General features: G+C 40.7%; 1 protein-coding gene across 3 annotated transcripts; it reads left to right on the forward strand.

Annotated features, from left to right (window-relative positions):
• Positions 1-360: 360 nt before the first annotated feature.
• LOC131544877 (uncharacterized) lies at positions 361-23,049 on the forward strand. 3 transcript variants are annotated; one of them, XM_058783556.1, is made up of 9 exons: positions 388-492; positions 14,685-14,880; positions 15,107-15,207; positions 15,515-15,607; positions 15,720-15,857; positions 15,965-17,837; positions 18,100-18,192; positions 18,352-18,423; positions 19,962-23,049. In XM_058783556.1, exons 3-9 carry the CDS (start codon positions 15,178-15,180, stop codon positions 20,180-20,182), a joined length of 2,520 nt encoding a protein of 839 aa, XP_058639539.1. In that variant the 5' UTR covers positions 388-492; positions 14,685-14,880; positions 15,107-15,177; the 3' UTR covers positions 20,183-23,049. The 3 variants fall into 3 exon arrangements, with proteins under 3 accessions (XP_058639457.1, XP_058639539.1, XP_058639373.1); XM_058783474.1 differs by having other exon boundaries at positions 361-492; positions 14,815-14,880; positions 18,100-18,423; XM_058783390.1 differs by having other exon boundaries at positions 18,100-18,423.
• Positions 23,050-23,565: the final 516 nt, after the last annotated feature.

Below are 23,565 nucleotides of genomic sequence, written 5' to 3' on the forward strand. Positions count from 1 at the left end.
AAAATATTAAAAAGCGGCCAAAATCAAATATTTAAATATATTTTTAATATATATTTCGAAATATGTTTACATATATTGTATAAAATATATTTACTTATATTTTATTAATTTATGTGACTTCTGTATGGAAGCCGCGGCCAGAATTGAGAGATAATATAAAAGACATGTCTCAAGAGTTTTTTTTTTGTAGCCTTCTGCTTTAATATCCGTATTATTTAGTCGTGTCTTTGACGGTTGTGTGTTACTATATTGATTTCGGTCTCTCTCGCGCACTGTCGCTCTCTCTCACGCGCACGTTTGGTCTCTCTCTGCGTTCGCTTCTCTTTTGTCCAATACAGCGCCTCATAAACGGTGTCGTCCGTCAGAAGCTGTGCATCGAGAGCGCGAGCGCAGCGCGAGAGAGAGGCGGGAATAACGGAGACCGTTCGCTCGCTCTTTGATGATTACCGGGAGCCGTCGCCGCTGGACAGCAACGGAGAGAGCAGCAAACCGGTGAGGGACTGAACACACGCCAGAAAAACTCACATTTCCAGAGAAGATGCTGACTTTAAAGCTCAGAAACGTCTGACAGAAATAATAGCACTTTTCTGTTACCACACAATTATAATCATTAAAGCTTTTAAAATAGTTGTAGGTAAACAATTTGGTAATCGAAGCTAAAGAAATGTTTTATTTATTCAGTTATGAAGTTAAGTTGTTCTTATATAAATAAGGTGATTTCTCTGTTGTGACTGGAATAAGGTGTGTGTGTGTGTGAGAGAGAGAGAGTGAGTGTGTGTGTGTGTGTGTGTGTGAGTGAGAGAGAGAGAGAGCGTGTGTGTGTGCGCGCGTGTGTGTGTGCGTGTGTGTGTGTGTACCTGGTATTCCCTGCATTATGGGGACCAAATGTCCCTAAAAGGATAGTAATACCAGTAATTTCCAACCTTGTTGGGACATTTTTTTATTTTTAATTAACTTGTAAATCATACAGAATTAAGTTTTTTTTTTTTTTGTTTTTGTTTTTTTAAATCTAAAAATGGAAGTAGTTTTGTGTGAGGGGTAGATTTAGGGTTAGGGGATAGAAAATACAGTTTGTATTAGGGATGTGCGCTACGACTAATTTGATTGTCGTTTAAACGGGAGTTTTGTATCCAACTAGTCGACTAGTCTAAAAGCTAGAAACCCCCCAAACAATGGCAAAAGAAAAAAAAAAACTGTGTGTGTCTATATAACAGCCTACACTTGAAATACTTAGGGCCCTATTTGCTCAATGAATTCTGCTAAAAATAGGTCACGATTATGCCGTATGCTTGCTTCGCGTTATCATCATTTAATTTTAGGCGGTCATTAAACAGAAAAAAAGGAAGAGCATACACTCAACATAAACCAGTGCATAGCTTATTTATTCAGATCAGCTGGAGCAATGCAGAAATGGCAAATCAATCAATAGACTGACAGAATTCTTCATTTTCATATAACGTTAGCCAACATATTAAAACAAGTCAAGGAATAGCATTAAAACGGCTTTTAAAAATGCCATTAAAAATAATCCAGACAATGAACAAACAGAGTCTGAGCAGTGAAACAAGGGTTAATCCAAGGAACACGGGCAGGAAACAAGGCAACATGAAATGACAAGACTAAACTAGAACTAGAAACTAGGCACCGTAAAGCAGCTATCACTTGGTGAGTGATAAATGCAGAGCAATACTAGAGACTAAACAGAAAATAAACACGGAATGGCTTGGTAAAGTAGCTAACACTTGGTGAGTGATAAACACTAGACAATACTCGGTGATCTGAACAGGATCTGAGTGGGTGTTAAATAGAGTGTGTAATAGCTCTCAGCTGAGTGTGTGATTAGTGACAGCTGTGTGATTAGTGGCAGCTGTGTCAGTGCAATGGATGATGGGAACTGTAGCCCAGTGTGACGTGCAACAGTCTGTGTGGTGCGAGAGTCAACATGAAGGAAGGGCGACCTCCGATGGCGAGTGGACGGAAGACCATGAACTGGATTCATGACATTGGCAGAGGCGGACAAAGTACACAACTCCATTACTTGAGTGAAAATACAGATACTGCTGGTCAAATATTACTCCAGTACAAGTAAAAGTTGCAAAGACAGATTTTTACTTAAGTAAAAGTACAGAAGTACTTGCTTTTAAAAGTACTTAAGTACCAAAAGTACATTTCCTTTTTTATGTCAATGCACTGTTTTATTATTGTTGTACGTAATACTTGCAATACCTCTGAAGCAACTTACAATACATTACACCTACTGAATACACTGACTAGCTTGTAGCATCTTTGGAATAAAGAGCTTTTAGAATGTTAAAAACGTATGCGAAAAAAAGAAAGAAAATTATTTAACACCCCTTCCCACCCCCAAAAAAGCAGGATGGTAATGATCTCACACAGCTCTGACAGTGTGTGCGCACATCTATGTAAAGCCATTCATCCACATTTGAAGAGAGTGGACAGTGAAATCCTGTAAATACAGAGTGATAAAGAAGGGGAAAAATCAAACCTGCTTTAAAACCCAGCAACACAACTGTAGCTGTATAACTTTACAACAGCAACACTGCTTTAACAAAAAAGCAAAACTTATTTGACATCAAAACAAAAATGTCAAAAATGCTGTCTAATCACTCTCGCTTTACTTTGATGTCCCACACAGAACGGTCTGTGCAGTGCTGCTTCAAATACACCTGTGTTTTATTAGGAGACGCACAACAGTTCTTCTGAGTGTGTGTGTGTGTGTGTGTGTGTGTGTGAGAGAGTGAGAAGCGAGGCTGTGTGTGTGTGTGTCTGTGTCATTGATGGTGTGTGTTTGTGACATATGAGGACACAAATTTGTATAATGGCGTGGGTATGACAGGTATTACAAGGAGAAGGTGATTAATGAGGACATTACCCCATGTTCCCATATTTCATAAGCCTTATAAATCATACAGAATGAGTTTTTGTGTGTGTGTCTGAGAGAGAGAGTGAACGAGAGAGGAACAGAAGAGGGGAGGGTGTGTGTGTGCATGAGAGGCAGAGAGGAGGGAAAATGGTGAGGAAATGTGTGTGTGTGTGTGTACCTGTTTTTCTATTCAGGTGGGGACTTGAACCTGAATACACACAAACTCATGGGGACTCATGTCACGGTGGGGGCCTAAATTGAGGTCTCCACGGGTAAACAAGCTAATAAAGTTTTTTGAAAATCTAAAAATGCCTGTAGTTTCCTGTAAGGGGTAGGTTTAGGTGTAGGGTTGGTGTAGGACAATAGAATATACGGTCTGTACAGTAGAAGAAGCATTACTCCTATGGAGAGTCCCCACGAGGATAGCAAACCAGACGCGAGAGTGTGAGTGTGTGTGTGTGAGAGTGTGCACGTTTTTGTGCCAAATGAGGACATAAATTTGTATAATGACAAGGGTATGACAGGTATTACAAGGAGAAGGTGACTTTTCAGGACATTACCCCATGTCCCCATATTTCATAAGCCTTATAAATCATACAGAATGAGTTTTTGTGTGTGTGTCTGAGAGAGAGAGTGAACGAGAGAGGAACAGAAGAGGGGAGGGTGTGTGTGTGCATGAGAGACAGAGAGGAGGGAAAATGGTGAGGAAATGTGTGTGTGTGTGCGCACGTGTGTTTGTGTGTGTGTGCACGTTTTTGTGACAAATGAGGACATAAATTTGTATAATGACAAGGGTATGACATAGGTATTACAAGGAGAAGGTGACTTTTCAGGACATTACCTCATGTCCCCATATTTCAAAAGGCTTATAAATCATACAGAATGAGTTTGTGTGTGTGTGTGTGTGTGTGTGTGTGTTTCTGAGAGAGAGAGAGAATGAGAGAGGGACAGAAGAGGGGAGGGAGTGTGTGGTGCATGAGAGGCAGAGAGGAGGGAAAATGGTGAGGAAATGTGTGTGTGTGTGTGTGTTTGTGAAAAGTCAGGACATAGATGTGTATAATGACAAAGGTATGACAGGTATTACAAGGTGAAGGTGACTTTTCAGGACATTGACCCATGTCCCCACTTTTCAAAACGCTTATAAATCACACAGAGTGGAGTGTATTGAAAATCTGAAATAGCAGAAAGTCTCCTGTAAGGGGTAGGTTTAGGTGTAGGGATGGTGTAGGACAATAGCACATACAGTTTGTACAGTATAAAAACCATTACGCCTATGGGATGTCCCCACTTTTCACAAAAACAAACGTGTGCGTGTGTGAGTGAGTGTGTTTAGGCTTGTGTGTGTGTCTGAGTGTGTGGTTGAGTGAGGAGGGGAGGGTGAGTGTATGTGTGCTCATGAAGCAGAGAGGCGGGTGTGTGTGTGTGCGTGCGTGCGTGTTTTTGTGATTTATGAGGACACAATTTGTATAATCACAAGGGTATTACAAGGAGAAGGTGATTTATGAGGACATTTCCCCATGTCCCCATATTTCAAAAGGCTTATAAATCACACAGAATGGAGTGTATTGAAAATCTAAAAATGCTTGTAGTCTCCTGTAAGGGGTAGGTTTAGGTGTAGGGTTGGTGTAGGGCAATAGAATATACATTTTGTACAGTATAAAAACCATTATGCCTATGGAGAGTCCCCGTAAACCACAAATACCAACATGTGTGTGTGTGTGTGTGTGTGTGTGTGAGGGAGTGTGTGTGTGCGTTTGTATTTGTGACATATCAGGACAAAAGTATGAATACACACCAACAAAGTCAGGACAAAAATCGATGTCCTCATTTTTCTTAGCATACAGTGTTCTACAGCCTCAAATATATAGCCTGGTAATACCAAACTTCGCTTTGCTTCGTAGACAGAGTCTGGAAGGGCATGATTGACAAGCGTTTACTTTCTCGTGGGGGGCGCTTGTCTGAAGTTTAAAATCATCGGTGTACCCGTAAGCCAATCACATAACGTTTGGTTATGACGTATGTTATTCGCCAGCTCAGCCGCCTCGAACTTCCGCTGTAAACACAGGTATGCGGCGAAAACAAAACCATCGAGAGAAATACCGGAGTGAAGATGGCTGTGAACGACTTTTGCAGATTATGTGAAGTAAATCTACGCATCCACAATTTTTGCCTTGCCAGACTTTGGCCTCCCCAGTTTCTCGCTGATGATCGGTAACAGTTGATAAATTAAACTTTTCCCAAAACCTGTCGGGAGTAGGGCCACAACATCACCTCCATTCAAAATGTGAACCAAACACTCTTCTTGTCCGGGCTTCAGTTGGCAAATGCCGGGAATATTCTCCACAACAGAGTGAACAGCATCCCGTGTCTCCATGTCTGCTGTCGTACCTAAACTACAATCTTAAATTCGGCGCTTAGCGTCTACGTCACGGCTCTCAGCCCGCCCTCTGTTTGTTGGTTGGACGGCTGATAATCTGGGAGATGGTTTGCTATATCAGACTGAGTACAGAAGCGAACTGAAATTGAGCGGAAGTACGAAGTCTGACGTAGTCAGGCTATCAAATATATACCTGGTGGTATCTCCTTCGACCAGAATTGTCACAATTGTTTGAAATCGTGTGTGTAAGTGTGTATCACATTTTTGCTCACTCACTGATACGCCAACTATGGGACGTGTGAGGTACTGCGCTAAACGTTAACACACACAGGAAGTGACATCAGAGATGTTCTAACATTTCACTAGAAGGCGGGGTAAGCGATTTTCCCCTTGTTTTGTGTGAACCCTTGGTATTTCTAACTGACTCGATCCTAATGATCTGAGTGGTCTGTTAGGTTTATATTCAGTGAGCATATCTCCAATGTATTTAGGTCCTAGACCATTTAGAGATTTATAAACGAGTAAAAGTACTTTAAAATCAATCCTAAATGTAACTGGAAGCCAGTGCAAGGACCTGAGGACTGGTGTAATATGCTCAAATTTTCTGGTTCTAGTCAGAATCCTGGCAGCAGCGTTCTGGATGAGCTGCAGCTGTCTAATGGTCTTCTTTGGAAGGAGACCATTACAATAATCCACCCTGCTGGTGATAAAGGCATGAACAAGTTTCTCCAAGTCTTGACTGGAAACAAAACATCTAATTCTTGCAATGTTTTTGAGATGATAGTATGCTGATTTAGTTACTGCTTTGACATGACTACTAAAACTAAGGTCTGTCTCCAGAAACACCCCAAGATTTTTGACTTGGTTTTTAGTTGATTGACCCTAGAGTCAAGGTATGAATTCACCTTGATAACTTCACCTTTGTTTCCAAATGCAATGACTTCAGTTTTCTCCATATTTAACTGAAGAAAGTTCTGGGACATCCAACAGTTTATTTCATCAATGCATTGGCAGAGGGAGTCAATGGGGCTGTAGTCATTTGGAGATAAGGCTAGGTAAATCTGGGTATCATCAGCATAGCTGTGATAGGCAATTTGGTTCTTTCTCATTATTTGACTTAGTGGGAGCATATACAGGCTAAACAAGAGCGGTGCAAGAATTGAGCCTTGTGGGACTCCACATGTCATGGACGTTCACTTAGACTTATGCTCTCCTATACTCACATAATAACCTCTCCCTTCTAAGTATGACCTGAACCATTTGAGTACCATCCCAGAAAGCCTGATCCAGTTTTCCAGTCTCTAGAAGTATGTTATGATCAACAGTGTCAAACGCAGCACTAAGATCTAGTAGTACCAGCACTGATATTTTGCCTGAATCAGAATTGAAGCGAATATCATTTATTATCTTAATGAGTGCTGTCTCTGTGCTATGATGTGCTCGGAAACCAGATTGAAAATTGTCCAGGTATCCATTTAAGTTTAAGTAGTTGTTCAGCTGATTAAAAACTACCTTTTCAATAATCTTACCTATGAACGGAAGATTTGATATTGGTCTATAGTTGTTCAACATTGTGTTATCAAGATTGCGCTTTTTCAGAAGGGGCTTAACAACTGCAGTTTTCAGGGAGTTTGGAAAAGTCCCAGAAAGAAGTGAAGCATTCACCACTTCTAAGAGATCTGCTTCTAAACAGTTAAGCACACTTTTGAAAAAAGATGTGGGAAGTGTGTCAAGATAGCAGGTTGATGATTTAAGGTGCTGTACTATTTCTTTCAAAATTTTGCAATCAATTGCTTCAAAAACAGACATAGTCACTTCTTTTTGAAATTGCGGTCGAATCTGTGTGACCTCTGCAAAAGTAGATATGCCAATCTCCTTTCTGATATTATTGATCTTCTCAGAAAAGAAGGAAGCAAACTCATTGCATTTACTGTCGGAGAGCATTTCACTGGGAATCTGACTTGGGGGGTTTGTAAGTCTCTCCACAGTAGCAAAAAGAGTGCGAGAGTTGTTTAAGTTACTGTTTATAAGGTTTGAGAAGAAGGTCTGTCTAGCTGTGGCTAGTTCCACATTGAAAGCATGAAGGCTGTCTTTATAGATGCTATAGTGAATTTCAAGTTTTGTCTTCCGCCACATCCGCTCAGCTTTTCTGCATTGTCTTTTCATACTCTGAACTGCTGTTGATCTTCTCCATGGTGATTTTTGTCTGCCATTCTTCTTGCAGACCCTTGTCGGAGCAATATCATCAATAACATTCTTAACTTTTGAGTTAAAAGAATCCAGAAGAAGATCAACAGAGTCTGCAGAAATGCTTGGTGTTAAAGATATAGCCTTCATAAATAGCGCACTAGTGTTCTCATTAATGCATCTCTTTCTGACAGAGACAGATCTAGATTCAGTGGTAACAGAGATCAATATATCAAAGAAAATACAGAAGTGATCAGATAGTGCTACATCCTTAACAACAATGGATGAAATGTTTAGACCTTTACTGATGAGTAAATCTAGAGTGTGTCCACGATTGTGTGTGGGTTCATGCACATGCTGGATCAGATCAAAAGTGTTTAAAACAGTAATAATTTCTTTTGCAGTTTTGATTTCTGCATTATCTATGTGAATATTAAAATCCCCTGCAATAGTAAAACAGTCAAACTCTGAGGAAATCATTGATAACAGTTCTGTGAACTCTTCAACAAAGGCTGGAGAGTATTTTGGAGGCCTGTAAATAATGATAAACAGAATGCGTGGAGCACCTTTCAGTACAATACCTAGGTATTCAAAGGACAAAAACTGACCAAATGACACTTGATTGCATTGATAAACATCTTTAAATAGAGCAGCTACACCTCCACCGTTCCTAACAGTCCTGCAGACACTTGTAAAGTTAAAGTTAGGAGGGGCTGTTTCATTGAGGACTGTTGCACTGCAGCTGTCTTCAAGCCATTTTTCATTTAGAAACATAAAATCCAGGTTGTTTGTGATTATAAAATCATTGATCAGAAATGATTTATTTTTTAGTGAGCGAATGTTTAAAAATGCTAACTTGATGGAATTACATTTTGTCTCTACAGCAATCTTAGATTGACGCATTACAGGCCGCAGATTAGATGGGTCAGCCGTACAGCTTGAGAAGGCCTTAGACTTTCTATCACGTGATAAAACAGAAATATAGAAAGCTACAGGCACACTGGGTTCCCGCTTGTTCTGTGAACATTTGTGAGTGTTGCTGCTAATATAGCGGGGACCCGACACATATCACTGAGAGCTGTTATCAGTTGTTTTTGGTTCACCTACAGCCGATGGAGGAGGGTTTGGGCCCTGGCGTTGTGGCAGCGGTTGGAGAGCTCTCACAGGAGGAGGAGGGAGAGCTGGGCCTGCTGTCTATGGTGGTTGTGGGGCCCGCCGTTTTTTAGTTGATATCTGGGGGCTTGCAGCGAACGAGTGGGAGAGTTTGGTCCCAGCATACACCAGTTCCTCCATTTTCTGTGAGAAGCTTAGGAGTAGAGATTCTGGAGAGAGGGATAGTGTGTCTGGCGAGCGGGGCTCAGGCTCTGGTGTTTCAGATGGCTATGATATGTTGTCCTGGCTTCCCTGGCTGTTTTCCAGATAGTTGTCCTTGAGTGCTGAGTCTTGGAGCTGATGTAGTACGTCACAGTCTGTGACGTACTACATCATTGTTATATGTGCTAGCTCTCAAACAGTGGATCATTGTTATATCGTCATATTGCCCGGTAAAACTGCTCAGTGTTGAGAGTTAAGCCATTATAGAGGTAACAGAACTTGAAGCTGCTTTGAAACGATGTGTATTGTGGATGCTATGCAAATAAATACATTGACTCCGCCTCAGCCCGTTGACCCGTTGGCTCCACCATGGCTCCTAGCTCCCTCCTCTCCACCGTGGCCCAGCAGTCCACTAGCTCTGCCGGGCTCCCTCGTCCCTCCGGCTCTGCCTTGGTCTGGCGTCGACCATCCTGCACCTCGGCACCGGCTTCGCCTCGTCCCTTCGGCTCCGTCAGGCTCCTTCATCCCCTCGGCTCCTCCTCTCTCCTTTGTCGCTCCGGCTCCACCGCAGCCTCCCGAATTCACGCCTCCACGTCGGTCGCCAGCACCATCTGCTCCGCCTAGTTGCTCTTCGGCACTCTCCATCTCAGCCTCGGGCTCGTCCTCCACCTGCTCTGCCATTGTTGGTCGGCTGACCTTCATTTCCACTATTGACTTGGCCAGAGGCTACTGGCAGGTGGCGGTAGCTGAGAACTCGAAGCCTATGACTGCGTTCATTTCTCACAGCAGGTTATTTCAGTTCCGAGTCTTACCTTTTGGATTGTGCAATGCGCCCGCCACATTCCAAAGGCTGATGAACTCTGTCCTTGTGTGTCTTGTTTATAAGTTGTGTGCCGTCTACTTGGACGATATTGTCGTGGCATCGCCTACTTTTGAGCAGCACCTTATTGACCTGAAAGAAGTTCTTACCAGGCTGGAATCTGCAGAGCTGTCTGTTAAGCTGGAGAAGTGCCAGTTCTGCAGGAGCGAGCTCACCTTTCTCAGTTACAATGTCACTGCAGAAGGTATCCTGCCAAATGAGGAAAAAGTAAGGGCTGTTCCTGATTTCAAAACTCCTACTTGCGTAAAACAATTTCTGGGACTAACCAGCTATTACAGACGTTTGATTATCCATGCCATGCTGAGCCACTCTTTGCGGTTACAAGGATGGATGTTCCCTTCGAATAGTCCAATGAATGTCAGGCTGCCATGGATGTTGGACTCGGTGCCGCCCTCATGCAGGGAGACAACAACGGCAGAGATGTTGTAGTAGCCCACGCGAGTCGTGCCCTTTATAATCTGGGAGACCGTATTCTACTCCAGAAAAAGAGTGCTTAGCTGTCATATGGGCTCTTGAACATTTTCGGCCATATATTGAGGGTCTTCACGTGACAATTTTTTCAGACCACAGTAGCCTGAGATGGCCCAAACCTCTCTGGCCGGCTGGCTAGATGGTCTCTCCGATTGCAGGACTTTGACTTTGACATTGTTCATGAGCCTGGGACAAGCAATCAAGTGACTTGCAGATGCTCTTTCTCGTAACCCTGTTTCTTTCTGTGAGTCACCATTGGGAATTCTTCACGATTATGCCACTATTGGTGGCCTTGACCTGTGTGCTTTACCCCCTGTGATTTTTTTTCTGATCAAGAGCACCTCAAGCAAATGTAACTTAATGATCCAGATACTGGAAAATTTCTGTGGATGTTGGAGGGACAGGATGAGAGTTGTGATGATGAGTTGTCTCAGTATGTGATTACAGGGTCCTGTAATCTTCACCCTATGAAGCGCCTTAAACTGTATGTACCCACGACTATGAAAAGGAGTATAATGGAATATTACCATGATCATCCAATGGCTGGACACTTGGGGATGACAAAAACGATAGCGAGGCTGAAGCTTCGATTTTACTGGCCAAAGTTGTCCTCTGACGCTAAGAAGTATGTCGCCTCCTGTACTGTCTGTCAGTTCACGAAGCCAAGCCAGAGGAAAACTGCTGGGCTTATGGTCCCCATCCGTCCGCAAAAACCTTGGGAGTATACAGGGGTGGACTTTGTAGGGCCTTTACTGTGCACACCCTGTGGCAATGCGTACATCCTGGTCTTCGTGGACTATTTTTCAAAGTGGGTGGAGGTTAGTGCGGTGAAAGAAGCAACTGCCCGAGTTGCCACCAGCAAGCTGCTGAGTGAGGTCTTTGCACTTTGGTTTCAGACAGGGGATCCCCATTTGTCAGTGAACTCTTCAAGCATGTACTCACCACCCTGGGGTCAGAACACAGACTTACGACTGCGTATCACCCACAAATGAATGCGACAGAGAGGGTGAATCGTTTGTTGAAGTGCATGATCACGCTTTGGAAAAAAGCCATGCCAAAAGGAAAAAGCACTATGACCAAAGATGTCGGCCTGTGTCTTACTCTGTAGATGAATTGGTCAGAGTGAAAACTCATCCTCGTTCAGATGCTCTGGCAAACTTCACAGCTAAGCTGGCACCTGTATATGCAGGCCCTTATAGTATTACACAAAAGCTGTCAGAAATGAACTACAGACTCACTGACGTGAATGCTGAAGAAGACGCAGGTGTATTTCATGTCGTAAATCTGCTGCCTTTTCGTAACTGGGACCCACTTGTTGAACCAGAGACTGTTTTTCATGCGTTTTTCATGCACAGTCTGTCCCTTTTTTAGGTTACATTGTGTCGTCCGAGGGTGTGCGCATGGAAGGCTGTGGTAGATTGGCCAACCCCAGATTTCCGCAAGGCCCTGCCACTTGTTTATGCCAGAGAATTTACAGACCAATGTCATTCGTTGGGGTCATTGTTCCAAGGTAGCTTGTCATCCGGGGGTTAGTCTTACTATTTTTCTCGTTAAACAACGGTTCTGGTGGCAATCTATGGCCCGTGACATACGACTTTTTGTTTTGGCCTGTTCAGTCTGAGCCATTTCTAAGACTTCCAATCGACCCCCTGCTGGACTCCTTCAACCGCTGTCAGTTCCTTCGAGACCCTGGTCCCATATTTCGCTACGGGACTCCCGCCCTCCCAGGGTAACACGGCAGTTTTAACCGTGGTGGACCGGTTCTCGAAGGCAACTCATTTTATCCCTCTGCCCAAAATACCCTCAGCTAGAGAAACAGCAGTTGCTGTCATTGATCACGTTTTTCGTATTCATGGCCTTCTGATGGACATGGTTTCTGACAGGGGGCCTCAGTTTATCTCCAAATTTTGGAAGGAATTTTGTCATTTGTTGTGGGCGACTGTTAGTCTTTCTTCTGGTTTTCATCCCCAGAGTAATAGTCAGACGGAGAGAGCCAACCAAGATTTAGAAAATGTGTTGTGGTGTTTGGTGTGTCTCAGAACCCTTCCTCTTGGAGTCAGCAACTTTCATGGGTGGAGGAACCCATCTGGCCTTCCTCCGCACCTGGAGGAAGGCCAGAGAGTCTATCCTCCAAGTGGGGTCACGCACCAAGGCCCAAGCCGATTGCCACTGGTCAAAGCCTCCCGTCTACGTTGTGGGTCAAAAAGTGTGGTTTTTATCTAAAAAAAATTCCTCTCCGCACCGTCTGTAATAAGCTTGCTCCTAAATTAATTGGCCCGTTTACTGTTACCAAAATTATTAGCCCGGTGGCACTTCGCCTCAAACTTTCTCCAGCGTACAGGAGAATTCATTCCGTCTTCCATATTTCCAAATTAAAGCCAGTTTTTCATTCTACCATTAGTCCGCCTGCCCCAGTTCCCCCACTGCCGTGACTCGTAGATGGGGAACTTGCTTATTCGTAAAACATATTCTGGACTCAAAGCAGAGGGGACACGGATTTCAGTACCTGGTGGACTGGGAAGGTTACGGTCCGGAGGAGAGGAGTTGGGTTCCTGCTAGAGACATACTGGATCATTCACTTATTGATGATTACAACTGCCAGGTAAGTTCCCCTGTAAGGGGGAGGGGTACTGTCACGGTTCACGGGTCTGTGTGTTCATTCCTGTGTGTCTGCGTGTGCTGTCACCTGTCTGATTGCTTGTCAGCGTTGCTCCGGCAACCTCGGTGTTGACGAGCTAATCAGCGCTGCTGCACCTGTTGTGCATTACCGCTGCCTTTATCTGTCTCGCGTTTGCTGTGCATGTTGTCAGATGGGGTTTTATTTCATGCCTGTTGTTCTCTCCAGTGTGTCTGTTTCCTGGTTGCTTCCTGCCTCGGATTACCTACAGTTGTGGATACTCTACCGAGCAGTTGTTGGATTTCTCTTGCTGTGTTGGATGGGGTCAGTGCCTCACAGTCTTCAAGCAGACGAGCAGGTCTCAGAGGCACGATTACATCTGACCACTCGCCTTGCCTTATTTTCACTGTTCTTGTAAATAAACTGCACTTCACTTGCAACTGGATTCTGAGTTTTCGTTCCCTGACACATCCCCTCTTCATATAAAACAGTAATACAGTCATAAGATAATAGCACAAAATGCATGTTTATATATTCATTATAAAGCTGTAAAGCTGTATTACACTGAATAGTCTAATTTCAGTAGATATTTTATTGGTATTTTTAAGATGATTTGTTGTTGCTACAGTTGCTGTTGTGGGCTGTGCAACCGAATGAGCAACTTTTCACATAGGTTTAAACTGACCAGATGTTGGAAGAACTGTTCATGTCCTGTAATCAATGTGTGCATGCCCTTTAAAGGCCAGGGCTGCATTTCCCAAAAGCATCGTAAGCCTAAGAAGTTCGTAAAAACGATCGTACAACTGATCTTACTATTACGGTCTGTTTCTCAAAAGCATCGTAACTTAAGTAGCACTTGAAAATCATCGTAGATCTACGAGTGCTCTGGAGAACTCGTAAAGCCCTACGTGCATCGTAAGAACACAGAATTATGAGGTCACCTGCAGGACAATCAGCAGATTACACCTTTAAATTTATAAATTTAAGTGCAATGTGATTATAATTAAATTAAATAATTAAAGATTATAATTAAAGCTTTTGATTATACTTTATTGTACACTTTATTACTCGTTTTTTGTTTATATAAAATGAAATGAAATAATTAAAAAGGGCACAAAACAAAAAAACACAACTAAATTAAATGACTGAACAAAAAAAGGATAAAATAGGATAGGATAAACTCATAAAAATCTGTCAATGGCTTGCTGACGTGCACGAAAACCAGCCATGTATTGTACCCAAAAAAAAAAAAATTCTACAGATATTATAGGCCTATATACAATAATATATATTATTATTGGTCTATATGTAGTATATTAATATTATTCTTAAACTATTCTATTCTATTATAGACCAATTATATCCAAGCTGTCTGGAATGCAACATTAGGTTAAAATTTGAATATATGAGCATGTACTACAATTACGAGCCATTCTATAAATTGACATTTCAGCACTTGACCAACAGACAGCAACTCCTAAGTAGCACTTAAAGCATGACTACTTGCAATTGTGTTAAGTGCATTTTTGGGAAACGCACGTGAAACAATAACAAACGTTTGTAAAATGACTTGTAGAAAACACTCTTCAGCGCTAAGATCAATCGTTATCGGGAAACCCGACCCAGGTCAATTTAATAAAGAACCACTTAATTTCTACAGAGACACTTAATATTCAACACCATGCCATCTCTATCTGTATCTTAGGTAGAGGTGTGTTTGCTAGCATGTCCATTGACAAAGGATGCTTCATTCTTGAATACCGTGGAGAGTTACTTTCCCAAGAGGAGCGCCAAACAAGACAGAATAGATACAATTAAACAGAAAATACCTTCTTGTTTGACTTTGATTGGAATGGAAGACAATGGTGGAAGGTTTTGGGAACCATTTTGACTGACTATTTTTGACTTACTTATTGGAAACAAATTTCATGTTTTTTCCTCTCTCCCATTTTAGCAAAAGAAGATGGTTCACTTGGGAGACTAGTGAACGATAATTACAAGACTCCTACCTGTAAATTGAAAAAAATAAAAAATAAAAAATAGGTGTTGAAGGCAAACCACATCTGTGTTTGTTTTCAATTAAGGACATAGCTTCAGGAGAAGAATGAACATACAACTACGGAAATTCAAACTGGCCATGGTGTACTCTGGTAATTAGGTCTCTATTTAGTTTGTGTGGGTATTGTTAAGTTATGTGTTAGTTGACTTTCTGTGTTGTATTACCTGATGAAATGAACAGAACAACTTAAACGGTCTCTGGACTGTCTATTAAATAATGATAATACAGTATTGACACAGCATTGCATAGTGCAGTCATAAAAAAATGTTTTGTTGTTGAATGGCATTCAAATATTCAGAGCAATGTTCTCTCTTTAGAGATGAACTGAGCAGCCCCTCGCAGTGAGGAGAACACACCATCAGAAGAGGGTACATGCCTTCCTACCAAAATGAACAGGAGTCCCAAGCCAACTGAACAGGTAGACATTTTTGGTTTAAGTCAAGGGGCAATGGGCATATTGATCCATTTAGACCCTCAGTAGAATTCAAATCTAATCTATTTTAGTATCGATTAATAGACTTATTTTTAACATAATAAGAATGGCCTCATTTTTAAACTGTGAAGTTGTTTGAGGATTCGATGAGTGTGTAATGGGAGCCTGTCCACCGTACTGACATTGATGTGGTGTGAAACGTTCCACATGTGTGTGTGGATGTCATGATGTTTCTCCAGTATGAAATGAATATAGTGTGTTTTTCACAGTGGATGCTGTTCTCTGTTTACAGGTGAACAGAGCAGTCCCTCGCTGTGAGGAGAACACACCTTTGGAGGAAGATATATGCCTTCCTTCCAAAATGAGCAAGAAGCCAACTGAACAAGTAATGCCATGTGTTACATTAACCAAGCTCCAATTAAGTAATCATTTGGCCAGTTTTCTTGAAAAAATTTCAACATACTTCAAATTCTGAACTACCTATTTATAAACCACAGGTACTGTATAGGTTTGCCCAGATAAACAGACTGAAAGAACATCATGACAAATGTGCTCAACGCAATGAACAACTGTCAACAAGAACACTTGAAACTGAAAGAGGGGTGACTGATTACTCACAGAATGATGAATCTGAGGTATGTGCTAGTTTTTTTTGTTGGTGGGGGCATCTAAATGGCTTTCCATATTCATATGCTTAATAAACCTCATAGGGGCATTTAATACAATAATGTTTTCCCCACAGATATCTTGTGAGGAATCCTCCTTTTCTGACTACAGTGACAAAGAATGTGTCCCTGTTACAGACGGTAGCTCATCAGACAACAGTTGTGAAAGTAAAGAACTAAATATCTGTCATGCTGAGACAGTGAAGAGTACAGCAGACACGAGTACAAGCTCATCCTATCACAGTTCCACATCTGTGACACCGATGCCTACTAAAGTGCAAAAAAATAGATACAAGAAGATACAATATTGTGCCTATTGTCAGAAGCCATACTCTAAAATCGCACGGCACTTGGAGTTTGTTCATCGCAATGAACTTGAGGTAGCTAAGGCATTCAGCTTCGACAAAAGGTCAAAGGAAAGAAGAGTGAGATTACGCCTTTTGAAAAGTAGAGGGAACTTTGCCCATAATGCTGCAGTTTCAAAAGCCGGAAATGGGGAAATGGTTGCTTGCAGACGGCCCAAAGAAGTAAAATCTACCTACGACTTCACTCACTGTATCCACTGTCACGGTCTGTACAACAGAAAGACACTATGGAGACACATCCGAACATGCCCCCAGAACCCCAAAAATGAAAACCGCACATTTGGGCAGAAGAGAGTTCAGTCAATCAACAGCTTGACCCTTCCTCCACCAGTGGATGTTAGCAAAAGTCTATGGACCATTGCTTGCGAGATGGTGAACGATGAAGTTGCAAATGTTGTCAGAAATGATCGATACATTCTACTTTTAGGGGAGCAGATGTACAACAGGCTGAAGTCACAGTCAAGAAGAAATTACCACATTAAGCAGAAAATGAGGGAATTAGCAAGGTTGCTCATCACCGCCAGGTCACTGACACCCATTCATAATATGGAGGACTTCATCCAACCCTGCAACTTTCCTCACGTTATAAAAGCAGTAAGAGCAGTGGCAGGATTCAGTGAGGAGACAAACACCTACAAGATTCCATCACTGGCACTGAAGCTTGGACACAGCTTGGTGAAGATTGCCAACTCTGTGGAATGCAATGCACTGATGTCAGGACGCGACACGGCTGCAGAGTCTGCACGAAACTTCAGACGTTTGTATGAAAGCAAATGGAATGAGGTAGTGTCTGCAGCTGCACTGACTACTCTGGGTGAAGCTGCATGGAATAAGCCACAAGTCCTACCATTTACAGAGGATGTCAAAACACTGCACTCATTTTTGAACTCAAAACAGCAGGAGTATGTGGATGCCCTACAAGAAAAAGCAAATGGCAAAAACTTTGCCAATCTTTGCAAAGTCATGCTAGCACAGATCGTTATTTTTAATAGACGAAGAGAGGGTGAAGTTTCCAAGATGAATATTCAATCTTACACGTCTAGAGACCAGGCACCAGTGCACAAAGATATCGCTGTGGGACTCAGTGACTTTGAGAAAAAGCTTTGCGGGTACTTCCAAAGGGTGGAAATACGTGGTAAGAGGGGGAGGAAGGAACCAGTGTTGCTGACCCCTGATATGGTTGTGGCCATGGATCTCCTTGTAAACATGAGAGAAAAGTGTCAAGTTCCTGTGGAAAACCAGCATTTGTTTGCTCGTCCAGGTGCTCTGTCTCATTATCGTGGTGGAGACTGCATTCGCCAGTACGCCCAAGCCAGTGGTGCAAAGCATCCAGATGCTCTTTGCTCAACAAAGCTGCGTAAGCAAGTAGCTACATTATCCACAGTATTAAACCTAAAAGACAATGAGATGGATCGACTGGCCAACTTCCTTGGCCATGATATCAGAGTTCATCGGGAGTTCTGCCGCCTCCCTGAAAGCACTCTACAGCTTGCAAAGATTAGTAAACTCCTCATTGCAATGGAAAAAGGGAAACTGCCTGAACTCCAGGGTAAAGGATTAGATGGTATAACAATAGATCCACAAGGTAAATATAATTGTGTAATATGCATTTTAACATAATCGGTAATCATGATTAGTTGTATTTCACAATAATGTATATTCTGTAGAGTATTAGGAGTGTTGTCAATATTTCCTAAAATATCAAACATTGGCAGGTAATTTAATAAAGAAGCAATGTACTAGAAGTTTAGCTTCACAGATTTTTGTAATAAGCCACATCGAGAGAAAATGAAGTAGAAATGGTGTGATAGTGGCATTCAACAGCTTTATGCTTTTGTCTTAATCAGATGAAATGGATGCGTCCAGCAACAGTTCCAGTGATGAGGCAGAACTGCAAACTTCAAGCTGCAGAAGTCAAGAGTATGAGGATCATGTGAATGGTACATGCGTTTATTCCAGTTCTATACATTATTATTCCTCCAGCTCTGCCTTTACTCCATTACTCTGGATAATTACGCTAGATAGGAAGTGTACATTTCAGCAATTGCATGAGTCACTATGCTGTACTTTAGATTGTTGCTGGTTTTTTCCACTATCAGCAGGCAACCTGCAAGACGAGGGACCTCAAGACGAGGGACTCAAAGTATCTTCAAAGAAAAAGGCCAAGCAGGGTATAAGAAAACGTATAGTAACTCACTTGACTAACGTCTTGGCCTCTGCTAATCTTTGTCTGCTTTTTGAATAGTTTGCACTTTAGATTAGGAGATGCAGAAAGCTTTGTAAATGCGTTTACACATCATCTATAAGAGGTGTTGAACACTTTGTAGTGTGTACTGCAGTGTAAGGGCTGACTGGTGAGGGTATAGACAGATGTCTTCTCTGACACACATGGAGTCTTTAACTCTGTGCACCTGATGTGATCTTCAGTGGAAGGTAAAACCGGTTCAGAGGTTCACTTTATCACTAGATCCCACACACTCCACACAGAACGCAAGTCTGTGCTGATGAGAGAAAGGATTTAACACAACCCACTGGAATCAGCTGACTGTAAGGCATTTATAAATGTTTATCCACTTCAAAACAAATAAATTACTCCTCTTATTAAAAAATAGTGCTTTAGCATACCTGCGTGTTTGTGCTTTTGACCACAGACCAGCTTACAACTTCGTCAATAAATCATATATTGATCATTTACTAATGGTTTGTTCATGATTAACAATTGTTTATTGAGATAATGATACAAATCAGTTTTGACATAAATACTTCAGTGATTTATAAGTGATAAATAATGTATCAGCTAATAACTTATAAACCATCTACTAATGATCTGTTTGTTTTATTTCATGATTTACACATTTTTTAAAGATAACTTACAACACATTTTTAAATCGTTAGCATACCACTTATTAATAATTTATGAATGCATAGTCATGTTTTGTAAAAGATTAGTTCATCATTAACTAATAATTTCTAAATGTAAAATGTCAGCAAAAGGCAAATTCTTAAGCTGTGCCATTATTTATAAAGATTACTTCATTGTATTTGAAGCACACAATAATGATGCCATTAGCACACTTCAAGTGTACTTGGCATGCCATTGCAATGTGCTTTAAAATCACTAAAAGTTTGATATCAGTATAATATTAACGCATGTTCAGAACTCTTACAGTGTAATTGAATTGCAATTGTAATGTCACCAAAATACATTTGAAGTATACTTGGAATAGTTCCACTTCAGCACAAACAAGTATATTAAATACAACTTTAGTTGAACTTCAGCACTACTTTTGGACAACTAAAATGCATTTAGTACAAAATTAGTTGTTCCAATTTAGCATACAAATTTATAGTGGGCCACAAATACACTTAGTTATACTAAAGTACATATGAATAAATTGTGCTTAAGTATAATATTTTTTCACTAGGTTGTAGCTCAGGGCTCACTCTTTACCACGGGGCAATATGTATGATTTAGACTTGAGTAATTTGGTGGAAAGGGAGTTGTTGCTGAACTAACTTGCTGTAGATGCATCACATTTGTAGATATATACAGTATCTTGAGCCCTTTTGCGACACGGCGCTCTCAAAAACAGAGTATTACTATATAGCATTGGTATGTAGCAATATATTATAGGTCTTTGTTCTCTCTGGCTTTAAGTGATTCGCCTTGTATTTTAGGAATTGCATTTAATTTAATGTTTTTTTTTAGGCACAAAAGTCAGTGTCAAAAGGAAGTGGTCGGAAGAAGAGGTTGGAGCGGTTGAAAAGCATATGATGCATTTCATACGCAGCTGTCGAGTGCCTGGGAAGATGGACTGTGTCTCATGCCTGCTGGCCGAACCTCAGGCACTGAAAAACAGAGAGTGGTCGGCTATTAAGTTTTATATTAATAACAGAATTACTGCTTTGAAAAGACAACAGAGTCGGTAGGACAGATTTTCCTATACATTTATTCGCTGTTAAATCAATTTGTGTTTTCACATGTTTTTTTGTTTGTTTGTTTCTGCAGTTGGGATGCTGTTTTATCATAATTGTTGCTACAGCAATAATGGACAGCTTGCAACGGCCGCTGTGAAAGGTGTTTCTGTTTTATTGCGTTGTCTCCAGTCAAACTCTGTACTTCAAAGCAAAACTATGTTTTTAATCAGTATGATTATCTTGTTCTTAACTCTCACTCACTCTTCACTATGTGGCCAATATCAGAGGTGGAAAGTAACGAATTACATTTACTCGCGTTACTGTAATTGAGTAGCTTTTAGGTGTACTATTTTTCAAATCTGTAATTTTACTTAAGTATATTTTGTTTGAAGTATTGTACTTCGCTACATTTTAAAACACATTAATTACTGAGTAAAAAAAAAAATCGCTCCCTGGAAACTACTGCAGTAAATAATGGGCAGGAGAACAAACTGGCGCTAAAATCAGAAGAAAGATGCAGACGGACAAGACAGGCGTTATGGTGCAGACTCAGCTCAAAACCAAACCCTGTTGTATTCGGCTGAAGTTGAACTCGAACCCCTGGTCATATTTAAGCTCTATTATGCACTGTAAGCTGTGTTTGCCCAGGGAGACCAAACTAGCAGCTTAAAAAATCTCGACATCAACCCTTCGCAAGCATGTAGAGGTAAGGTAAATACTTGCATCGTTGCATTAGTGGTTAAAATTAAGCTTTGCCAGTTTAGCAAAAGGTTTTGCACAAATTAGCCAAAAAGACAGTGGTGCAAGGGTGTGCGATATATTGTCTGTGATGTTATCGTAATTGTTGTTTTAACGAAGTGCGAAAACCAAACAAAACTCTCAGTGCTGTGAAGTCTAGTAGATTCTACCTGGTCTCATGGCATTTTCAACACTTTCACACAAATTTACAGAGTTGTGATTAATAAAGTGTAATTTTCGCACAATTACTTGAAGAACATCATGCTATGACTTCAAAACAATATTAATATGCTGGGAGATTTGAAAACTGATGCTTTTGAACGTTAGCATCACACACATCCAGCTTCATATCTATGTGTTTTCATAGATGATAAGTTTGTTCGGTAGCTCACGGAGTACGGAGACGGATTTAGGAGACGAGAAGCACCGGTTCGAATCCCGTGTAACTACGGTTCGACAAAGCAGTTAAAATCTGCGTAAAAGGAAGTTCAAATGGCACAGTTGCATCAGCTAATACATTTTTATATCAGTTTTGCATTTGTTAACACTATCGGGTAGGTTTAGGGCTGGATTTGGTGTAGGGCATATTTCCAACACGATAGAGCATTAACCTTTAGCGACAGTCCGCGGATATTTGAATTCTGAACCGCCACAATACGTATCTGAAGCAACGTAATAAAAAAACAGCAATACGTACCAATATCTACGTAATAAAAACGTGCCAGGGTTCACATATTGAACCTGTGTTTTAGCGCCACTCAGTGGACATTTCTATTTGAAACTGCGGCGAAACGTGCAGCAAGGTGCGTAAAACGGTGTCACACAAAAAGTGCGCAGAGGTACGTATTTTTATGAGACCAGGTTGCGTAGATTAGACTAGTGCGAGTGCACATTTAAACTGTGTTCTTTCACTGCGTGATTCAGTCTGTTAAAATGCATTTAAAACGATCACAAAATTGAAGATATAGGGGCAGAAAATGTATATATTTATATCATTTCATACAGTAAATCGATATCACACGAAGAGTGCCGCTTTTTCTCCAAGAATCAGCATGATATATAGATTTTTTACAATAGTTCAAAAAACAAGTTGTTAATTAAGAGACTTGCGTTTTAGACACCATATTGCCTGTTTTTGCTCTATTTCGACAACAAAAATAATCCCAAATGCAGCCACAGCACAGTTTTGCGTCTCCGAGCGACATAACGGTGTTTCTTTCCTGAATGAATCAACTGTTTAAATGATTCGGTTCAATCGCAGTGACTCACTTATTAACAGTGACTTGGTGACACCTACTGGCGGTATTAATGTCACATTTAAAAATATTTTATATATATATAATTTCAAATGAGTATTCAACATTTTATGTCTTGCATATCAAAACATTATTTCTGCATGTGTAACTGCAGGTTAAATGCATTCATGTCCTGCATTAAACAGTGTGTAAATACATATATGCCACTTCAGATGAAGCTTCTGTGTTTCCTCTGTTTTGCAAAGATGAATTTTGTTGATATTGATTTAATTTGCCTGGTAACAGCCCAAATGTCTTATTATTCTAAATAACGGATTCCTTTAATTAAAGACAACTAGTTTGAGATTTATAGGCCTGTCCCAGGGGTGTCAAACTCAGTTCCCGGAGAGTTTAGTTCCAGCGCTGCTCCAACACACAAACCATGTAGTTTTCAAATAAGCCTAAATGATTAGATTAGCTGGATCAGATGTGTGTAATTAGGGTTATATCTAAACAGTGCAGGGCTGTGGTCCTCCAGGAACTGATTTTGAGACCCTTGGCCGATCCCATTTTTGCTTCCCTCCCACTGTTAAAATGTAACTAAGTAATATTTACTTTGAGTAAATTTTAAATGAGCTACTTTTTACTTTTACTTGAGAAGATTTTTAGACTGGTACTTTTACTTGTACTTAAGTAAAATTTCATTAATGTAATGGTACTTTTACTTGAGTAAAATATTTTCATACTCTTTCCACCTCTGGACAATATGTAGCCTAGGTATGATTTAGATATCAGTGTATGTGTGTTTATATGTCCTGAAAGGTGATGCAATTAATATTTGTCCTCATATAAGTTTGTGCAAAAATATGCTGTAAATAAAAATCTCAACAGATGACTGTCATAACAAGGCCATTGGCAACCTAAAACTGTTTTCAGCTTGGCTCTAGCAGCTTTATGTAAGTTAAGAAAATAAAAGTTTCTAAGCAGTTGTACACTTCTAAATGTTGTGTTTGGTTTATTTTTATTTAGTATTATTATTATTGTATTTTTTACATTCAGAATAGGTCAGAGTGAAATGAGCTCTCCTGGGAGTACATGTGAGACCACACTCAAGAGTGTGAAAGTGTTCAAATAAGAGTGTTAAATTAACACTGAAGCAGAGTTAAAGTTAATGAGATAATTAAGTGATGATTGACCATTATTGAAGACACCTGATGTTAACGAGCCAAACCACCAAAGATGAAAATCTAAATTTTCATGTCATCATTATAGTGCTCAGTGAGAGCTCATTTAGAGCCTAAACAAGTCAGATTTACCTTGTTGATCATAACAGCCCTGTGATTCTACAGCATCCAGTTATTAAAAGTATTTCTTGAAAGTTGTTCTGAAAACAAAAAAAAAGAAAAGTCTTTCTTCTAGGCA

Source organism: Onychostoma macrolepis, chromosome 01 (assembly GCF_012432095.1).
Source record: "Onychostoma macrolepis isolate SWU-2019 chromosome 01, ASM1243209v1, whole genome shotgun sequence".
Lineage (NCBI taxonomy): Eukaryota > Metazoa > Chordata > Actinopteri > Cypriniformes > Cyprinidae > Onychostoma > Onychostoma macrolepis.